Here is a 20,807-nt window from a genome sequence, read left to right as displayed (position 1 = left end):
AGGTGCTCTTGACCAGCCAGGTCAATGTCACAAACACCTCCCTTCTAACTCTACTGTGACTTCTGCCCTCAGGATGACACCAGCGGTGACTACAAGAATGCCCTGCTGAGTCTGGTGGGCAGTGACCCCTGAAGACACTGAAGAATGAGAGCAGAGGCTGAGAAGCTGGAGCTGCCAGCCCTGCTTGCACAACCTTGGCAATGGATGAGGGTGGAGTGGGAAACTCAGCCAAGATTTTATATTTCTATCTCCTAGTTTCCAGTGCTTTCCAGTCAATATTTCTGATCCAGAGGATGAGACCAGCCTTGGGTTCCTCTTTCTACCTCTTCCTCCGGTCATTTGCAGGTGAATGTACCATGCCAACCTTCACATTCCTGTAGCCAGACAAATATGTCAGCATGAAGGGGCCTGCAGGGGCTCAGTGGTCATTCTTTACTTTCTAGACAGTTGTTTCTCAAGTTTTATTGGTCAATTGCGTAGGTGCAGGTTACACAGATCCCTTGGCTCAGCCCCATCTACTGAACCAGGGTCTTCTGAGGAAGAACTAGAGTGTTCTGAGGAAGAACCAGAGATTATCTGTCTCAGCTGATATACTTCTCTATCAAGCAACCAGTGAGAAGGCCATGAAAACCCTTTTGTTTTAGAGCTCATGCCATCCTGGAAACTGGTAAAGGGACACTTTTCCATGACAATTGGGATGCCTATACTATTCATTTATAAGCCTCATCAGAAAACTTGAAGCTTTGGATAGAAGAGAAATTCTCACATCATCCTGTTAACAAATTAATCAGATTAGACTACAAATCAAAGTTCTGACCCAAGTACACTATGTTGAAAGAGGCTTAGATTTGTTCAGTTGCCAACGAACTCCTAACACAGCATGCAGCATAGGGCAGCATGCCAAACCCTGAGCACAACTCTCAACCTGACCCAAGGGCCACTGGGCCTGGATATCCACAGAAGCCAATGGTAGTCTTTCTAAATATATTTGGTTTGCAGAATAATAAACATTTGTACAATCAAAAAGCGTTTTTGGATTTTTAACAGTGACCAGGGTAAGACCAGTTTCATCAGAAATGGATCTTTGGGGAGCAATCCAACCTCGCACCTCTGTGGGCATTTCTCTGAAGGAACACTGAGGGGGAGCTGTGGGCACTGTTGCCCCAGGGAGAAAACCTGTGAATGAGTACACTTCTAGTTACTTTCTGATTTGTAGTCAACATTTCAGGATTGAAAGGAGCTTTTAAATCACCTTATCCTATTCCAGCCTGCAGCTTGACTGCTCTCCCTGGCATCCAACCAGGAGTGATCCTTGGTGTCCTAGGGCTCTGCTCGATATGTGTAGAATGTACATAAGTGTCTTCAAAAATGCAGACGAGCTGCCTTCTTGAAAGGTCAAATCCTTTTCCAACTGAGCCCAAACTTGCCCACTGCTCTTGACTCTCATCTAGAGCCACAACTTTCTGTCCTAATAACAACATTTTAATATCTGAAGAAGGCCCACATATTCCAGTAAACCTTCTGCCAAAGCTAAATGTCCCCAGTACCTCCAACTATTTGTTGGACTCTGATTTGAGGCCATGACCTCTGAACATGCTCCAGTTTGCAAGCTCCAGAGTGTGTCTGCAAATGGTCAGGGCATGCTAGGGAGACGAGAGCAGTGCAAACTCTGAGGTCACAGGATGGGAGGCGGATTCTGGATTCATGACTCTGAGCTCACACTGTCTAAAACTAAGTGTGCTTGTATTTCAATGCAGGGTGGGGTCCTGGTTATAATTGCTGCCCTAGATCTAGTGGTCTAAAACCACAATTTAATGGTGTTCACAGATTCTCTAGATCAATAATTTAATAAGGACACATTGCAGATGGCTTATCTCTACTCCAGAAAATCTGAACACTTTGATGGGAAGATCTAAAAGTCAGGGTGATTATAAAGCAGGACTTCAATAACATGGAAAATTCATCATTCCTGTATGTGGTGCCTGGGTGAGATGACTGGAAGGCTGGGCTCAACTACGACTGCCCCGTGGAGCCCTGACATGCAGCATTTCCAGCTGTTGTGATGTGTTAGAAATAAATCACTAGGTCAGTCGTGAATTAAGACATGGAATTTTATTCACTGGCGGGTCAAGGGGCAGTGACCAAGTTGTCTCTGCACACCTCGATCCCTTGCAGAAGGTAGGGTATCTCTTTTATAGCCAAAAACCACAAGCTGCCAGTAAGTCAAAACCATAGCAACATAGGAAAGTGGGTCAGAATGATCCAGTTCAGGGTACAGTATACTACCCAAGAAAAATGAAAACTGAAAAGAGAACATAATAGTACATTATATAAGAATAACAGAAACATTTTCCAACTGCTGTGTATTTCTAAGCAGGGTGTGCTAAGCAGGAGGTGGGTTACATAGGCGGGGTTTTCGCGTGGGAGAAACATTTCTTACATGAAATGGAGACTTAGGGTAAAAAGGAATTTGTCTGGTCAAGGCACACATAGTTTGCCCATAACACAGCATGTGACCTGGAGATGGGAGGGTGCCTCATGTGGCAGCTCTGTTCATCTAGTGGACAAAAACTAGGCCGTATTGCCCTCTGTGATTTAGACTCAGGAGTCATATTACATCACTACCTCTGTACCCTATTAGAAAAAAATATCACTAGCTATCCAACTTCAAGGGAAGGACAGACCCCATCTGCCAGTGAGTGGAGGGTCAAGGACTTTAGATACCATTTTTTAATCAAAAAGTAGTCCTCAAGTTATTCAACATTTGGGAGAGCACAGCCCACTACCTGAATGGCTGATGCCATTAGGGCTGGAGCAGAACTTCAGAGACCCCTCAGGGCTAGTCCTCAAGCCTTGGTACTGGGTAGAGGGTTGTCTGTGGGACACCAGGGAGGCAGGGGTGGGTGAGGAGCAGCTGCTGTGCACCAATAAGTCTTAATCTGCTCAGGTTGTCATGATAACATACAGTGGATAATTGGGTGGTTAAGCAACAGCATTTTTTTCCTCATACCTCTGGATACTAGGACTAAGGTCAAGGGAAGCCTATGTAGTTTCTGGTGAGTTCTCTCTTTCTAGCTTTGAAAGGGCTTCCTTCTGGATGTATCTTTACATGGCCTGTGCTCTATGTTCACATTCAGCTCTCTTTCTCTTGCTCATATTCTTTCTCTTTCTCCTTCTTCTTATATGGTCACTAAAGAAAGAAAGTCCCATCCCTTTATGAGGTTAGATGACCTCCTCTAGCCCTAATTACCTCCTAAAGTCCCCTTTTACAAATACCATCACACTAGGGGCTAAGCTTCAATAACAAATATTCAACCCATAACACAGCAATGCTGAAGGTCCCAGAAGTTTCACATCAAACTTCAGCAGCTGTACCAGGGTGTGGCACCCAGACACTGTCCTGCTGATGATTCTCTTTTTCCCTTTTTTTAGTTCATGTCCTGCTCTGAATTTCCTCAGTGTTGAGTCACTGTCTGACCCATAACTGTATTCTGCCGACATGCTTTAAGAAGAACTTAGAAGACTCTTCTGCCCTGTATTCCTGTACACACTGGTTTTCTGGGATTCTTTTGCAGCCCACTCGAGAAAGCCTTCATGTGGCCAAATAGGAGCCTTGAGCAAAGCTGAGTCTACTTAGACTGCCCAGGAATGACAGCATGTCCAAGTGTATGCCCAGCGACGGCTTCTCTTTTAGCAAAAATGTGACCCTTATACATCTCTCCCAATGGACCAGAAGACACTTCTGCCTCCTGAACAGAAGAGTAGAATAGAGTGAAAACAGCAGGTCCCCTCAGATTGGAGGGGATGTGTTCTCTCTCCCTGGGGTCAGTCCTCGAGAAATGTGGTGGGTGGGTTGAGCAAACTCTCCGTGGGGCGGCTCCAACTAAGTGCCATCTATGAGGTGACTCTCATGGTGGCCAGGAAGCAGAAGGATCTGGTCAGGATACAAGTAACACCCTCAGCACCTCCAAATCAGATTTCCTGGAATAACATTTTGGATGCTTTTCATCAGTCACATTAGGAAGGTATTTGTTTTACTCTTATGTTTTTAAAGATAAATTGGAGTCTGCTTACTGTGATTTCAGCAAAGGAGAAAGATGAGGGAATCATGACAAAGATCCTTTGCTTAGCCAAACTTTAGTCAGTTTCCTGAATCTTCTCCTAAGCCAATCAGTACACTTCCTCCTAAAGTCCAGTTTGAGCAAAAACCCTTTGAAGCCAATGCAGTAGGAGCCCCCATCTTCCATACTGATGACTATATCTGATCACCTTCCTCACATGCCCCATTGGTGCTGATGTCTGATCATCTTGCCCTGTCTTCAACAAAATCCTGTTTCAAGGCTTTAGAGAGAATCTCCCTTACCCCGAAGTTTCCTCTTAGTAGTTTTCCATCAACTGACCTCATCCCACTCCTTGCTACGTCTCCCTGTCCTTGCTATATCCAGAGCTGAGCTCAGCTCTATATGAAATCTCTCCTACTTTGATGCAACCATCCTGAATTCAATTCAATTTTCCCACTTTAATTATTGTCCAGTTCTGATTTTTCTTTGGCAGGGATATTCCCTGCTTGTGGCTTTACCATGGCTCTATAATGACAATGGTTTGTGTTGCATTATTGCCTTTTAACCCTCTGTTACAGAGTGTATTCTTGGACTCTCTCCATCCTCAGATCAAGCCTTTTATTCCCCAGGAGCTGGATCCTTTTATTTCCATTGAAATATTATTTCCACTAGCTGGTAGACAAGGATGGAACATGATCCAGAGAATGGAGTCTGAATGTCTCCTATGCCATGATCTGAGGCAAGGGTTTCATCCTGTGTGAGACTCTGTGAGCTTATCATAGACTTTCAGAAATTTCTCTTCTCTTTAAACTGTCCAGAGTGGCTGTTCTTGTTAGCAACTAATAACTCTCTTTACTACAGAGTTCCTGCCCTAATGGCATCTTATCTGGTTATATGTCTCCCTCAGAAAAACTCTGAGTCCCATAAAGGTAAGAACTTTGCTTTATTCAGTTTTGAACATTTGGTTTAGCTCATAGCAAGTACTCAGTGAATATTTTTAAATAAACAGTAACAACTAAGAGTACAGAATCTGAGGAGAAAACAATCTCTACAAGGAAGTGAGTTGGGGTCAAACCTTTCTGGTCACTGATTCTGAGAAGACTCTACAGGCTCTTTGGACTTCCCTGTGGAAGGAATTCTCAGCCAACCTCAATGAAAAGAGTTCTGGGAAGGATCTAAGTGGAGAGGGGAGTTGCTCTCAATCCTTTTGGCACAAACTCAGCCCCAGCCCTTGTTTAGATTCTGCCACTTACCATTGCAGGACCACCAGTTCAGTGCAGCATGAAGGCAGTGACCAAAACATGCACCCAGCACTGATTTCATGCTCTTGGAAGGAAAGGGCTGTAATGCTTGGCTTGACATATTTAGTGTGTATCCCTGAGCTGAGGAAGGATTGTCTTTCTGGGCAAGTCAGGATTCTTTAGGAACAAAGCAGGGAGAACAGATTTGTGGTTAGCAACTGATTTGTGGTTGGTTTCTACAACCAAGCATTCTCCCTGCCCCCAGATTAGGGCTGGCCAGATCATTCTTCATAGGGAAGGTGAAGCTTGAGCATTTTTTAAATTAATGCTTATCAGGTTGACAGGAAAGGGAAGAACATTCCTGGCAGAGAGAGAACTGTAAACAGCAGAAGGAATCTGGTCTGTACCAGACAAATGAAAGGACCGGCATGCTTATGCCCACAGAACACGGAGAGTTCAAAGATAAAGATATGAGAGGCCAAGTAAGGGAGGCTCATGCTGCCAGGCTGAGGAGCTCAAAGGCTTCCCAGGGTCAGGGGAGAAACATTGCAGGTGATGTACATCTTGACTGGGTTTCAGTATGATTTCTGCCATCAGGAAGGATGGTGAACATGCATAGCTGAGTTTGGAGGGAGGGAGCCCAGACTGAACCTGTTTCCACACTCTGACATGACATGCCACCAATTGCCTTAGCCTTATAGCCCAGTATTTTGTGGTCCTTGGTTAATTCCCTAGAAGGAGGCTAACCTTGGTCACCCTGTGTCCTGGCCTGGGAATTTTTAAAAAATATTTTAATGTACCCAAGGTCACTGCATCTCTGTCCCCTTAGGAGAATTTACTGATTGTAACATCTCCTTCTCTGAGACCATGAATACCTGAAATTTCTCTTGTGAGCCCGAGGCCTGAGCTAAGGTTCCAGGCATTGTCACAGCCCCATGTAGGTGTCCAAGCTCCCTCATAGTATTGAGCCCAGGTAGGCCCTGTCTGATGCTCCATTGGCCCATGACTACCTTTGTCCCCCTGCTAGCCTTTCCCTGGCTCTGGTCCTGACCCCTCCGGTTATCCTTTAATGGAATTCTAGGGTTTCCAGCTTAGTGATTAGGGTTGTCCCTGTAATGTGCTGTGGAGCTAGATTGCCATCAGTCTCTCTCAAACCCAGGTTGTCCGATGCTGCCCCAATTGGCCATTCTGGGTTCACTCTGCCAGGGCCAGTCAGCTTCTTCCAAGTAGACACAATTTCCTCTCCAAGGCTCAGTACCTCTTATCTCCCTGAATGCCTTGCTGCTGGAGTGAGTAGCTGGGCCATGAATGAGCCATGACCTTTTCCGCAGTTATCCCTGTCTCTGTCTACAGGTCCTTACAGATAAGCTTCCCATCCCAACCCTTTCCCATCCTCAGTCATAACCTGGTCCTAACTAAAACAGGAGTCAGTCATCTCAGCTCTGCCCTTGGCCTGGTGGGATGCAGGCCATCATCTTCCCAGCCTGGGGACTGCTGTCCCATCCTAGCTGTCAGACCCTGTCGCATTCCCACATCCCTCTGTGCCAACTGGATCAAGGACTAATTGTCTTTGTTTTCAGCCCCACGTGCTCTTCCTAGGCTCCTTTGCTTCCCTGATGGCTTTATTTCTTGGTTTGTGTTATGAGGGAATACACTGGATGGAGAAGGTCCTTGCAGATGTGGAGTGAGGCCACCCTCACCCCTGCCTCCCCATGTGTCTCCCATGGACAGGCAATCAGAGCCCAGGTCAGCATCCTCACATCAGAGTGGGGCCAAGCTGCCTGGAAACCTGCTCTCACAGCGCCCTCTAGTGGCTGACAGTCACCTGGAGGAATGCTAAATGACCTGGGAACTGAGGACTTCTGAACTGGCCATGAGGGGCATTGAGGGCTAACCTTGGGCAGCACCAGCATTGGGTTGAGGGCGTTATGTTTCGCTTGTATTCAGCTTTATTGAGTGTAGGGTAATCTCACAGCTGAGCAGTTCATTTCTGCAATTATGTTTTAAAACCTCTTAACTGCACTGACCCTTGTGTGTCACTACTGCCTCCCTGTTCCCCTGAGGAATGACCTGACCAGTTCACCTGACTGGAAAAATCCAAGACAGTTCTGCAATAAAACAAAATTTCTTCACTGCCTTGGATTAGGGAAAGATTTTTTAACCAACACAGAAAGTAAGTAAAATAGAGAAAAAATTGAGAAAGTGGGCCTCATCTGAAATTAAAACTTTTATCATTAAAAAATTAATAGATAAGTCACAATTAGAAGGAAATACTCACAAAAAACTTATTTCCTGGATATTTGAGAATTCTTACAACTGAATAATAAAATTCTAGTTTAAAATATGGACAAAAGACTTGAGCAAACACTTCACAAAATAATATCTTCAAATAACCAATAAGTACAGAAAAAAAATGTGCATTTAAAAACATCAAATTGGCACATCTCATATATTACGGGTGAGAAAGTAAAATGAGGTTAACACTTTTGAAAATTATTTGATCACTTCTCATCAATTTAAATCTATACGCTTCTGTATAACCTAGCAATTCCATTCTTAGGATTTTATCCAAAAATGTGAAAATTAATGTCTAAACAAAAGATTAGTATCACAATATTAATAGCAGATTCACTTTAAAAAGACAAAAACTGAAACAATCTAAATTAACATTAAAAAGCAAATGAAAAGACAATTGGGGTGTGTCTACATGATTTAATATTAACAGCAATAAAAAAATAAACTATCGATATGCTTTAAACAGAAGAATGTCTGAACCATCTTCCTGAGAAAAATAAGCCGGACATAAAGGAATATGTAATATATAATTCCATTCATATGGAACCTAATGTATGGTGAAAGAAATCAAACTAGAAATTGCTTTAGGGCTTAGGGGTGGAGTGACATGGCAGAGATTAGCTGGAAGAGGCACAAAGAAACATTCTGGGGCTTTAGAATATTCTAAATCATATAAAGAGTGGGTTACAGGAGCACATGCATTTACCAAAAATATTTAATGCAACATTTAAGGTTTGTGAATTTTGTTTTGTGTAAATTATTTACCAATAAAAATAGCACAAAGCTACTATGATCATGTATGTGTATGTGTATGTGTATGTGTGTGTGTGTGTGTGTGTGTGTGTACTTAAATATTAGTTTATCTGATAAATGCCCAGGACTGTGGTTGTCAGGTAATATGGTAAGTACGTGTTTAGCTTTTTGTTTACTTACTTGCTTTAAGGAATTGTCATCTATTTTCCATAGTGGCCCTATGTACCATTGGTCCCACAAGGTATTAGAAATACAGTTTCTCTACATCTTGCTAGCATTTGCTTTTGTCATTGCCTTTTAATTTTAGTTGTTCTAATAGACATGTAGTGATTTCAGATGATGATCTTATTTCCCCAGTGTCAAGTGTTGTTCAGCCTCATTTCTTGCCTCTGCCATGAAATGTCTCTTTATCTATTTTCCATTTCTCATTGGATTACTTTTTACTATTGAATTGTAAGATTCCTTTATATATTCTAGATTGGAGTCCATTATCAGATATATGCTTTGCACCTATATATATTTTAATATCTGTACCTTGTTCTTTCATCCTTTAGCAGAATCGTTTGCAGAGCAAATTTTTCATTTTGATGAAATCCAATTTATCATTATTTTCCTTTCATAGAACATGTTTTTAGTGCCATGTCTTGAAAGTCTTCACCAAACTCTAGATTTGGAAGATTATCTCCTGTATTTTCTCATAATAATCGCAAACTAAAAACCAACCAAAATGTCCCTCAGTGGATGAGTAGTTAAACAAACTAATACAATCACACCAAGATGGAGCAATAAAAAGAAGCATTATTGGTACATGAACAGATTTGATGAATCTAAAGGACATTGGGCTAAGTGAAAAAGGATTATCAAAAGGTTGCATACTGTATGATCCTGTTTATGAATAATTTTTCTAAGGAAAAATTATAAAATAGGTCCGTGATTACCAGACTTTAGAGCTGGTGAGAGGGGGGTGGCATGAGCACAAAGCATTGCCCCAGGGAGATCTTTGTGGTGATGGAATCTTTCTGTAGGTTGATGGTAATGCAAATCTACACGTGATGAAATTCATAGAATAGCACACATCATGTCTATGTCAAGTTTCCCGATTTTGATGTTCGACTATAGAATGTAAAATGTAAACATTCAGGGAAGCTGGGAAAAGGATAACAGAACCTCTTTGCAATTTCCTATGAATCCATAATTATTTGAAAAAAATTAAATGTTCATAAAAACGAAAAAAGTTAAAAGCAAAATAAGTAATGCACATGTTTGATAAAACTCAAATAGTACAAAATGGCAAATGGTAAAATTATATATCTATACCACTCCAGAATTCTAGCCAAAATCTCTCCAAAAACTTTCACAATTTATATTTCTTGTATATACTTCCAAAACTTTTGTTAAGAATGTGCAGATATATGTGTTTTTCCCCACTTTTCCAGCTTTGGTCTTATACTAGTTTAAAATAACCTAGAAAATAAGTCAATACTTCTTTTCATAGCAGCGAAAATTTTCTTGTGAATATGCCACACTTTACTGACTTCTCTGTTCACTTTGGCTGTTTTTGCTCATTTGCTATTGTAAATCACATTTCATTAACTATCATTCCACTTCATACAGTACAGTCATAGGAGAGACTCCTAAAATACAGTTTGTAGTTAAAATGGCATGTGAATTGTAGCTAAGAAAAATTTTGCCTAATTGCAACCCAAATAACATTCCAAATAACAGTAAAGTACCAATTTTGTATCCTTTTTGCTAACAAGAGTAAACTTAGAAAATTTGATCATCATAAATCTGGTGAGTAAAATAAAATGATTCAATGTTTTAGTTTATCTTCCTATGATGACAAGTGAAATTTTAAACATTTTCATTTATTTAAAAGTCTTTTGCATTTGTTTTCCTATGAATTGTGGATTCTGATCCCTCCACTTGGCAGAGTTCAGTGAACCTGCCATGTCCAAGTCAACTCGCTCTCACACCACAGGAATGGAATACAACAACTGCTTATCCACTCATCAGTTCACATTGGGTTGCTTCTACCTTAACTATGATGAATAATGCTGCTACCAAATATGCCTGTGGCATATTATGTGTGGACAAATGTTTTTGATTATCCTGGGTATGTACCCAGAAATGGAACTGCTGAGTCACGTGGTATTTCTACACTTAACTTTTTGAAATGCCAGACTGTTTTCCATAGTGACTACACCATTTTACATTCACACCTGCAATGCATAAGCTTTCCACTTTTTCCATGTCTTCACAAACACTTGTTATTCTCTGTCTTTTTTATTAAAACTACACTACTGTCTGCATAGTGATATCTTCTTGGGGTTTCATTGCATTTTCCTAATGACTAATGATGATGAGAACTTTTTCATATATATATATATATATATATATATATTTTTTTTTTTTTTTTTTGGTCAGGTGTGTATCTTCTTCTGAGAAATCTTTATTCAAATCCTTTGTCCATGTCTTAATCAGGTTATTTGTCTTTTATTGTTGAATAAGAAGAGTGTTTTTAAAAATATATTCTGCATACAAGTCCCTTACCTAATTCCCTTGCATGTATCTGATGAGCAAATGTCCTCTTCTCCTCCTGTAAGTTGTCTGTTGACCTTCTCAGATTGTTAAAATGTCCAGATTTTTTTTCCTTTGTCACTCATACTTTGATGCTATAGCCAAGAATTCTCTGCCATTTCATCTAAATTATAAAGTTTTAATCTTTACATGTAGAATTTTCATCCAATTAATTTTTCTATATTTAACTTTATTTTTTTGTGTGTGTGCCTATCTTCTTGTCTCAACACCATTCACTGAAGGTATTTTTTAAGTCCCATTAAAGTATCACCTTGATAACTTTGTCAAAAATTAATTAATCATAAATGCGAGGATTTAGTTTTGGATTTTTCAGTTCTACCTTGTTCCAATACCACACTGCCTAAATTCTCCAACATTGTCCTTCTCTTTCAAGATTTATTGGCTTTTCTGGGTTTCTTGTATTTCCATATGAATTTCTGAGGGAAAATAATGCATGTTATCTTAGGGACCACATTGCATCTATAGACCAATTTGGAAAGCCTTGCCATCTTAATATTAAGTCTTCCAAATCCTTGAACATAGGGTATCTTTCCTTTGATTTATTTTCTGTCAGTGGTATTTCATAGTTTTCAGTTGTACATGTTTTGCATTTCTTTTGTTAAATTTATTATTTTATTCTTTCTGTTGCTGTTGTGAATTGAATGTTTTCTTAATTTGATATTCATATTGTTTATTGCTAGTTTATAGAATTACTAATGATTCTTTTATTGATCTTGGGCCTGCATAATTGCTTAACTCATTTATTAATTCTAAAGGATATTTTATGAATTCCTTGGATCATATCATCTGTGGATACAGTATTACTACTTCCTATCCAATCTGGATGTCATTTTTTTTTATTAACTTATTTTTTTATTTATATAATTGTCCTAGTTCAAACCTTCAACACAATGCCAAGGAGAACTGGTAATAGAGTGGACCTCCTTTCCTTCTTACTGCTTTTATAAAAAAAAAAAAAAAAAAAAAAAAAAAATCTTTCACTCATGTATATAATGTCAGTTATAGTTTCCTACAGATGCCCTTTATCAACATTTTACAAGTTCCTCTGGTTCCAATTTGATGAGTGTTTTTGTCATGAGAGGATGTTAATTGAGTTGAATGCTTCAGCATCTATTGAGATTATGTAGTTTTGTGCTTCATTCTAGAATGTGGTATATACCTTTAATATTCTTATATTAAACCAAATTTGGTTTCCTAAATTCTAGTTAGTCGTGATGTATAGTCACTTTCATATGTTGCTGAATTTGGTATGATAGTATTATCTTGAGAATTTTTGTACCAATATCCCTAAGAGGTATTGATCTATTATTTCTTTACGATGTCTTCTGTTTTGGTATCACAATAATAACGATGTTATAGAATGATAATAATGATGTTATAGAATGATTTGAAATGTTGCTTGTTCTATTTTTGGATGAGATCATAAATAATTGAAAATAATTTTTCTTTAAATTTTAAATAGAATTAACTAGTGAAGCTGTCTGTCCCTGAGCATTTCTTTGTTGTAAATATATTAATTATTAATTCAACCTCATATTATATGTCTTTCAAATTTTTATATTTGTTCTCTTTTTTAGTCACTTTTGGTAATTTATATCTTTGTAGGAATTATTCCATGTCACCTAGTGTATAAAACTTACTGCCATACATTCCTTTATAACACTTTTATTGCTGTAAGCTTCATAGTGCTGTCCCTTCTTTCATTTCTCATATATTAATATTTTTCTCTCTCTTTTACTTGGTTGGTAAAATTAAAAATTTCTCAATTTTGATGATATTCTTAATGAAACAACTATTTGGGCTTTCTTTTTCTCCCCCTTTCATTTAGTGTTTTCTGATTTCCATTTATTTTACTCCAATCTTTATTATTTCATTCTACTGTGGTTGGACAATACATTTGGTGTTGATTTTTAATATAACAAATTACCACAAACTTAGAGCTTAAACAACACAAATTTATCATCTTACAGTTCCATAGGTATGCAGTATGACATTAGTCTTAACGAGTTAAAAACAGGTGTTATGAATTTACATTCTTCTGTGGAAGTTTTAGGGCCGTTCTTTGCTCCTCCTGGTTGTTGTGAAAACAAAGTTCCTTGCAATTGTATGACCCGATTCCCGTTTGCTGGCTGTCAGTGAAGGGTTTTCAACAACTAGCCACTGCTTTCTTCATAGCCCTCTTCCTCATCTCCACAGCCAGCAATGGTGGCTCAAGACCCCTGTTCACTTCGTCTCCTCTTAATCTCATTGAAGTGTGCCTGGACATGATGGGTTGTTTCTCTTGATGCTTTCATGATTCTCCCTTTGCTCTTGACAGTTTTGATTCTGACACTTGGTATTCAATGAACTTCTTGAGTATGCAAATTAATGTTTTACAAAATATGGGAAATCTGTGGCAATTATTTCTTCAAATACCCTTTCTATGCTTTCTATTCTCTCTTCTAGTGTCCTCATGATGCATCTGTTGCTAAGCTTTATGTCCTGCACAAGTCTCTGCAGGGCTGCTCACTTTACTTTTTTCTTTCTGTTCCTCACACTGTATAATCTCAACAGATCTATCTTCAACTCACTGAATCTTTCTTCTACTTACTCAAATATGTTGTTGAGCCATTCTGTGAATAATTCACTTCAGTTGTTCTTTTGAATTTCAAAGTTTTATATGGTTCTCTTTTTATGCTTTCTATCTCATTGACATTCTTTAGTGAGACATCATTTTCATACTTTTAATTCTTTTCTTTCTAAAAAATTTTAAGATCCATTATACACAAACAGCTTTTTTTCCCTTTGTAAATGAGTCACACTTTGCTGCCTTTACACTTCACAAGTGCGTGTGTGTGTGTGTGGTTTTTTTTAATGGACACTTTAAATAAACTAATGTGTCATCTCTGAAAATAAGATACAATGTTCCTTCCGGGTTTGTTGTTGGTCTTGTTGTCATTGTTAGTGCTGCCACTGCTGCTGGTACCATTTCAGTTGGTTTATTGACTTTTCTGAACCAATTATCTAATTACTTTTCTAGCTAGGTAATTATTATCTGTCTGGTAATCATCTAATTCTTTGTCATATACAGGCATGAGAATCTTTTCTTGGTTAGTTTAGCGACCAGCTAATGATGCACAGAGGTTTCTTTAAATTCCATGTACCACTAAGTCTCCTTTGTTGAGGAACTTTCTGTACATTGAATCATGTCTTTAACACTCCAGCAAGCATCTTACAAAGCCTCAAAGTCAATCAACACTCACTTGCTAAGCCCTAGTTAGGTATGTGTTGGGCATCTGCATGACTCTTCACAAGAATGTGGTCTTCTAGATTCCCAGGAATATGTTGGAGCTTTTCCAAGGCCCCTCGAAAATCTCTTTCTCCAGTTTGTCCTTGTGATTTTTGTTGCTATGTTAGCCCAGATTGGTATTGTCCTCTCAGGGAACTGTAGTTTTAAACAATTTCTGCTGATTGATTTTACGTTTTTTGCTCATTTGTTTCTTAGAAACTTCTCTTTGTTTCCTTTGTTCTGTGATGCTGGGGATGAAACCCACAGCCTCACATGTTAGGCAGCTCTCCACCACTGCTGAGCTCCCCTGAGCCCAAGCTGATTGTTTGTGACAAATGCCCTCAGGATGAGGCGGTTCACACAGAATAATCTCTGAACCATGTCAAATAAATCCCTGAGAATGGAGCTTTTCCAGGGAGCTGTCAGACAGATAAACTGGTGAGCGTTCCCTGGGGATGGGATTTTTAAAGGAGCTCAAACCTGTTCTGTTCTGTGCAGTGGCTGCCAGGCTGCTGGACTGCACAGTGGCCAGGGCTGTGAGGCCTTTTGTTTTCAAGTCTACTGTGGACCGCGGGAGATAAGGGTAGGAGAAAGTCTAGTTAAAAACACCATAACGTTTGGATTTTTGGGAGATTGAGTTGTTTTTCATGAATAAATGCTACTTGAATTGTTGAGAGTCTTCAGTTAACTTCCAGAGCTCTGGAAAAGTTAATTTTGATGATTTTTGACAGTGTTCTTGATGTTCAAAGAGGAGGATTTTCAGAACCCTTAGTTTTCATGCTTCAAATGCTTCTCTTGATGTGGGTGTCCATGAGGCTGTTGTGGAGGGTGGTCATTGTGGTCAGTTTTTGTGTGTGTGTGTTTTTGAGACGTGGTTTATCACTGGAAACCCTTACGAGGATTATTTTCTTTGTGGCAAACATTCATTTTATAAAGAGCAGTCTCAGTGTTGACCTCACTGTATCAATTCACCTTTCAGTCAGTAAATTCAAGTTTTCCTATATTTCAGGAAAGTTATTTTGAATTTTGACCTTAACTGTCTTTTTTTTCTTCTTCTGTTCCATAGTTCAGGTTTCCCTAACCAGAAGTGGGACAGAATGTTTTACTCTGTGCTGAATGGCCTCGGTGCTTTCTACTGAAGGCCGCCTGAGAATCACTTGCAATTCAAACCAGAGCCTCACTGCAGAGTCTTCTCTGAACCCAGGACAGTATAGAAGTTTGTGTCTGTGCTTTCACACCAGTACCAAGGCTGGGAGATAGGCATCTAATGCTTCAATATCTGATGCCATGCAACGACCACACCTACCCTGAGATGTTAGTGCTATCTTCATTTTACAGATAAAGGTTCTAGGCTCAGAGTTATTAGGTGACTAGACCACTGTCACCCCAAAATTGTCAGAAGCAGGTTTTGCACTCAGGAATGTTCACCTGCAAAGTGCATATGCCGAACAGTGTGACACTGATACCTGCACCTTCCCCAACCAGAGCACCACATGCTGACCTGAGAGCACACGTTCTTCATCATCCTTGATACTCTGAGGACACCCAAAGGCAGTACATCCACTAACAAGGCTCAGGATGGTCTGGTGCAAAGATAGAAAGTCATGTAACACACGTGCCCACTCTCAACTTTCCTGCAACTATGGGAAAGGCTGGTTGAACACTGTATTCTTTTTCACTAAACCCATTTAACACCTCAGAATCCTAGATCCAGATTTAAAAGCAGTCACCACCCAACTATTGGTGCTGACATGAAAGTTGAAAGATCTTCCTTCTCCTCAATAGTTCATAGGATGAGGATACTGAATTCTGGAACAAATGTAGTCCATCAGAGAATTCTAGAAAGGTAATCCTGACTTGTTACAGAGGTTTAGAGTGAGTGTGAATCCCAGGACAATCCAGAAACTTCTCATCTGATGGCATGATGCCAAGACATTTGACCCTTATCTACTAGTACAGTTGCATTTTTCTATGAATGAAACTGATTAAACCTATTTGAGGTCTGCTTTTTGTGTCATTAAAATCCCCATGTCATTACCCTATGAACATGTATGAAAAAATTTAAAAAAATAAGTATTAGAAAAAAAACCCATGTATTATTTTCTGGCAGTCTCTACTTCAATATTTCTTGTCAATAAGCAAACCAGGTAGCCTCACACCGAAAGGCTTTCTGGCTGGGTAAGTTTTGAAAATACACAGGACCTCTAAGACTAGGTGGGACCTGAGATAATGAAATGTCTCCTTTCACTAAACACCTGAAATTGTACCAAGTATCCCAGCCCCTGGGACCAAGAATATCCTGTTTCCTATAAGTCCAATATGTGAGGCGCCCAGGAGGAAGTTTGCTCTGCAGACTTCAGGGAGCCTTCAGTCAAGAAGAGGGATGGTAGGGACCAATGCAAGGCTGCAGGAGGGATAAGAAATGATGCAGCCTCTAGCCTAATTGGATTCTAGGTTTCCATGGGTTGTGCCATCAATGATTACAAATGGGGCCAGGCCTTAGAATTGAATTATCAAATAAGCAGATTCCTGAAGCACGGATCATCCTGTCTGCCACAACCTGATTAAAGACTTTGTGATGCTCACAAAGAGCTCTGCAGCTGTGGAGGAATGTTTTTCTTTCCTGCTAAAGTATAAAAAAAAATGAGATTAACAGTATTACCTTAGGTCCTGGAGCATGCTTAGTAGCTTAACCAGTTTGAGCAGTCAGATGTGTGTTTGTGTATGTGGTGTTGTGTGTGCTCATATGCATGTATGATAATCTCATGAGGGTGAGTGGGTGAAAATTGATTCCCTTATACCCTCACCCAACCACTTTATATAAAGAAGGTTTTTTGAGATGAGAAAGCAGGAGGAGCACATCACCATACTTCAGTGTTCATATAGTCAATTAGTAAACCTCAGGGGAGTGCCAATACGCACAGGGTCCTAGTCTGCAGCAAGGAAAGCCCAGCTGTCATGTCCTAACTTGGCAGCAGAGGGTAGGAACAGCACTCATGAAGGGTTTTCCACATGCCAGGTGTGTGCTAGCATTCATACTATGCCATTAAGGCCATGACCATGCCACACACATCCTTCACTCCCATCTCCTATCACATTACACCATTGGCGACATTTTCTTTGGGTCTCTGTAATTTCCCCTGGTAGAGGTCTAACCACAGTAGAAGAAGTAGCACTGGTGAGTGTTCAGGAAACTCTCTCCAAGTCAGCTATGTGACTCTGAAAAAATTATCCCCCTCTTTGGATAGATTTCTCCACTATAAAGCAAGAGGTTGGTTTTCTATCCCAATCTCTTTTAATTATGACTTATTCTTAGTCCCTCATTTTGCAAAGACAGGTGTTGCCCCTTAATGCACCAGAGAGGATTCAGCAAAAGGTTCATGGTAGTAGGAAGGAGAGCAGGTATCCTTGACTTTAAGAGTTATTTCTTTGAAAGTTCAATCCAGAACGCTCAGGTTCTGTCCTGCCTGCGGTGGCGGCAGGCGGGGACGGGGCTTAACCTCCTGCACTGGGGACACACACACCCTGTGTTGTAGTTTCTGCTATACTGAGGCCATGGTCCCAGTAGGTGAACACGGTGAGAAGGACAAAGTACAAAGTACAACCTGCGAGCCGCTCTGACCAGCAGTGTCCTGGTCAGCAGGATCACTTCCCTAATTTTAGTTGCTATGGTCAGAAATAAACTTATGTTTGTCCCACCAAAAGTACTGCTGGAATTTGACTGTCATTTCAGCAGAATAGGTAAGTGGGATTTAAGAGGTAATTGGGAGGGCTGATGTCTTCTCTTGGGACTGGATTAGTTAACATAAGAGCAGGTTATTTGAAAGCAAGGCTGTCCCTCTAGATCACCTCTGTTCCTGACACAGTCATTTGCTCTTTCACTCTCCCACTAATGTTATAGCACAGCATAAGGCCACCACCAGATATATCAGCATTATATTGGAACTTCCCAACCTTCAAAGTTTGGTGTGAGCCAAAGAAACCTCTATTCTTTATAAATTAGCCAACTCAGGTATTCTGTTACAGCAACACAAAATTGACTAAGACTATCTTCTTTCTTCTCACTCCGTCTTAGAAACCATTCCTCATTTACCTTTCTAATCTCACTCCCACCATTATTATTCTCCCACCTCCCTTTGTGTTTCTCTTCAGTACAGTTACAGCATTGACATACACTGTCTTTTTATTAGGGGAGGAGGTGCTTGCTCCCTTCCTGGAATGTGAGCCTCATTAGGGAAGAGATTTTTCAGATGGTTCAAATGGCATCTCCAGTGATATTCTCATGGAACTTCATCATGTACTTTCAACACTTGCAATGACACAACAGCAATAGTACTCATCATATTTCTGTATGGCTACACTCCTGGCTGGCATACCTGGGACCTCACTTTCAGGAGAGCATTAATCTCTTACTTGGACCTACTTGGGAAAGTGTGGCCATGCCACCCTTGAATTCCAACTCCTGTTCCTGTACCAGCCTGGCCATTGCCCTGAGCTGAATGCTGGCAGTATCCAGTCTTCTTGGGCCATCATACTCTCAAGCGCCCACTCCCACCTGCCACATCCCTCCCAAGTCCCAACTGAACCAGCCCATGGCAAATAGCTGAAAGCTCACATCCTCACCTCTACTGCTCCTGATGGGTCCACCAAAGTGCTGCCTGGCTGGTGCCCTGCTCTTTCTGGTCCTTGTAGTGGGTTTCTAGATGGGTGCCCTTTGACCTTTCTTTTCCTTCCCCCAAGGACTATGTCAGTCTATTCATACCCATTGGCATGAAGGGCAGGTATCAGGCTTTAGCAATTTTAGAGTTATGAATGGGAAGATAAAGAGCTTAGGAATGTGTGCTATCTAAGTAAAGGGACAGAATCCTCACCCACAAACTGAGTACTTTATCTCTCCTCTCCCCTTTACCAAGAAAAAATAAAAGGTATATCTGACACATGTTCCCCCTAGTCCTTCAGCACAGTAGGCTTTCTCATGGTCTCAAGATCAAGATGGGGGTGTACATAAGAGTACACCACATAAAGCAAATCCCGTATCCTATATTTGAGAAAGGGGTTAAGAGATAGAAAACAACAAACCACAGCCTGATGGTCTTGTTGTTCCTTGAGATTCTAGAGATCAAAGGACCTTAGAACATTGAAGAACCAGAAAGGACATTTAATTTGTCTGAAATCACACAGCCCACAGATGGCAAGGGCAGGATTGTACCCACTGTCTACACAGGGAGTGGTCACCTGTGGGTCTGGGACATCATGCCAGTTATGGCCTGAATACCATGCCTCCTGGTATGACTAGCATCCTGGCTGACAGCCTCCTTAGCAAGTCTGGCCTCCATTGTCCAACCAAAAACAATTCTCAAGGCTGTTTTGTCTATTAGTGGGCCAGAATACAGAGCCTTCTTTCCCCCCACTCCCAGGGCTAGTATATACTTTCAAAATATGAAAAACAGTGAATCCTTTAAAATACATAAAACTGCAAAAATGTTTTATAAATTTAATGTTTTGCAATATGTATGAATCTATGACATGCCAGCAATTTGTCAAATGCCTAAGACATGTAACATATCAGCTAGTAGACTGGTTGTTGCATATCATTTACATATGCAAATTTTGCAGTTATGTACACTTCATTGAAGGAGGTTAAATGTGGTGTGTTTTATTTGAAATAGGATGAGTGAGTGGAGGATCCAAATGACAGTGTTGGATGGACAACTTTCTTAAAATAGTCTTGATCCACCTCAATACCACCACCTCAGCCACCAGGAAGCTCCCATCTCTAATGGGGACACACTCCTTTCCTGGGACAATTCTTGGTGCCACCTGTGTCTTCGTCAGATCCTTTTCCAGGGTTGCTGGTGAAAGAAGACCACAGTGGCCCCACGGGGATGAGCCGCCTCCTCCCAGCACTCTGCTTTGACCAGAGAGTTGATGACCTGCTGCTGCGAGAGCAGTTTACTGGAAACAGGTTCAGTATGAGGAGGATCTAGGGTCAGTATGGGCACAACTCACCCGAGGTCACACGGTGATGGAGGGAGCAAGCAGCCTCCAGAAGATCAGAAAAGCCCAGAACATTGCTCTCCACCAAAGCCTCTAGCACAGCCTTCTCTGGTCCTGTAGGCATTGTGATTTTAACCCCATTAAATTCATTTAAGACTTCTGATCCCCAAATTTGTAAGATTAGTTATATTTTAGGTAAACAACATAATGAGTGATTTTCTATACAAAACAGTACAGACATCTTAGGTGTTGATTCTCATTATATATGGGGTCGAGTACTTAATAACTACTATCATTCCTGTATTGCTCAGGAAGCTAATACAGTGCAGTGATGCTAACAATGAAATTTCAAGTTAATGTAAATGTGAAGATCACTAGACTTCAGTGAGACGGATCCAGCAGTCCTTCTCATCACAACTTTGTTTCTCCCACACAACTTCTTCTTTCACCTCTGTTGGCCTCCGGGTTGACTAAGACAAGATCTGTCCAAGTGGAGGGGCCTGGAGGGACCCTCCGAGAGCCAACTTTGCATTTCCCTACTAGACATAATTCTGGAGAAAAACCAATGTGATCCTACAATATGTACATCAA

At 40.5% G+C, this 20,807-nt stretch overlaps 1 protein-coding gene and 1 long non-coding RNA gene across 4 annotated transcripts in view; one reads left to right on the top strand and one right to left on the bottom strand.

Moving 5' to 3' along the window:
• The window catches only part of LOC306659573 (annexin A8), a 31,313-nt gene extending 15,100 nt beyond the window's left edge, over positions 1-16,213 (top strand). Inside the window, exon 12 of one of the 3 annotated variants that reach the window (XM_079137216.1) lies at positions 15,286-16,213. In XM_079137216.1, the coding sequence (XP_078993342.1) occupies positions 15,286-15,300 (15 nt within the window). In that variant the 3' untranslated portion in view covers positions 15,301-16,213. Of the gene's footprint in view, positions 1-72; positions 949-4,922; positions 4,995-15,285 lie in introns of those variants that run through there. The other 2 variants (XM_079137215.1, XM_079137214.1) reach the window with 2 other exon arrangements.
• On the bottom strand, positions 2,198-7,138 carry LOC306659576. The gene is made up of 2 exons (XR_013763342.1): positions 5,137-7,138; positions 2,198-2,517 (listed from the first exon to the last, which is right to left on the bottom strand). It is a non-coding gene; the product is annotated as an uncharacterized lncRNA (long non-coding RNA).
• Positions 16,214-20,807: the final 4,594 nt, after the last annotated feature.

The sequence above is a fragment of the Sciurus vulgaris genome, assembly GCF_902686455.1.
Source record: "Sciurus vulgaris genome assembly, chromosome: 4".
In the NCBI taxonomy this organism is placed as follows: Eukaryota; Metazoa; Chordata; class Mammalia; order Rodentia; family Sciuridae; genus Sciurus; species Sciurus vulgaris.
The sequence above is the reverse complement of the archived record's forward strand: the minus strand, read 5'-3'. Positions and strand labels throughout refer to the sequence as shown.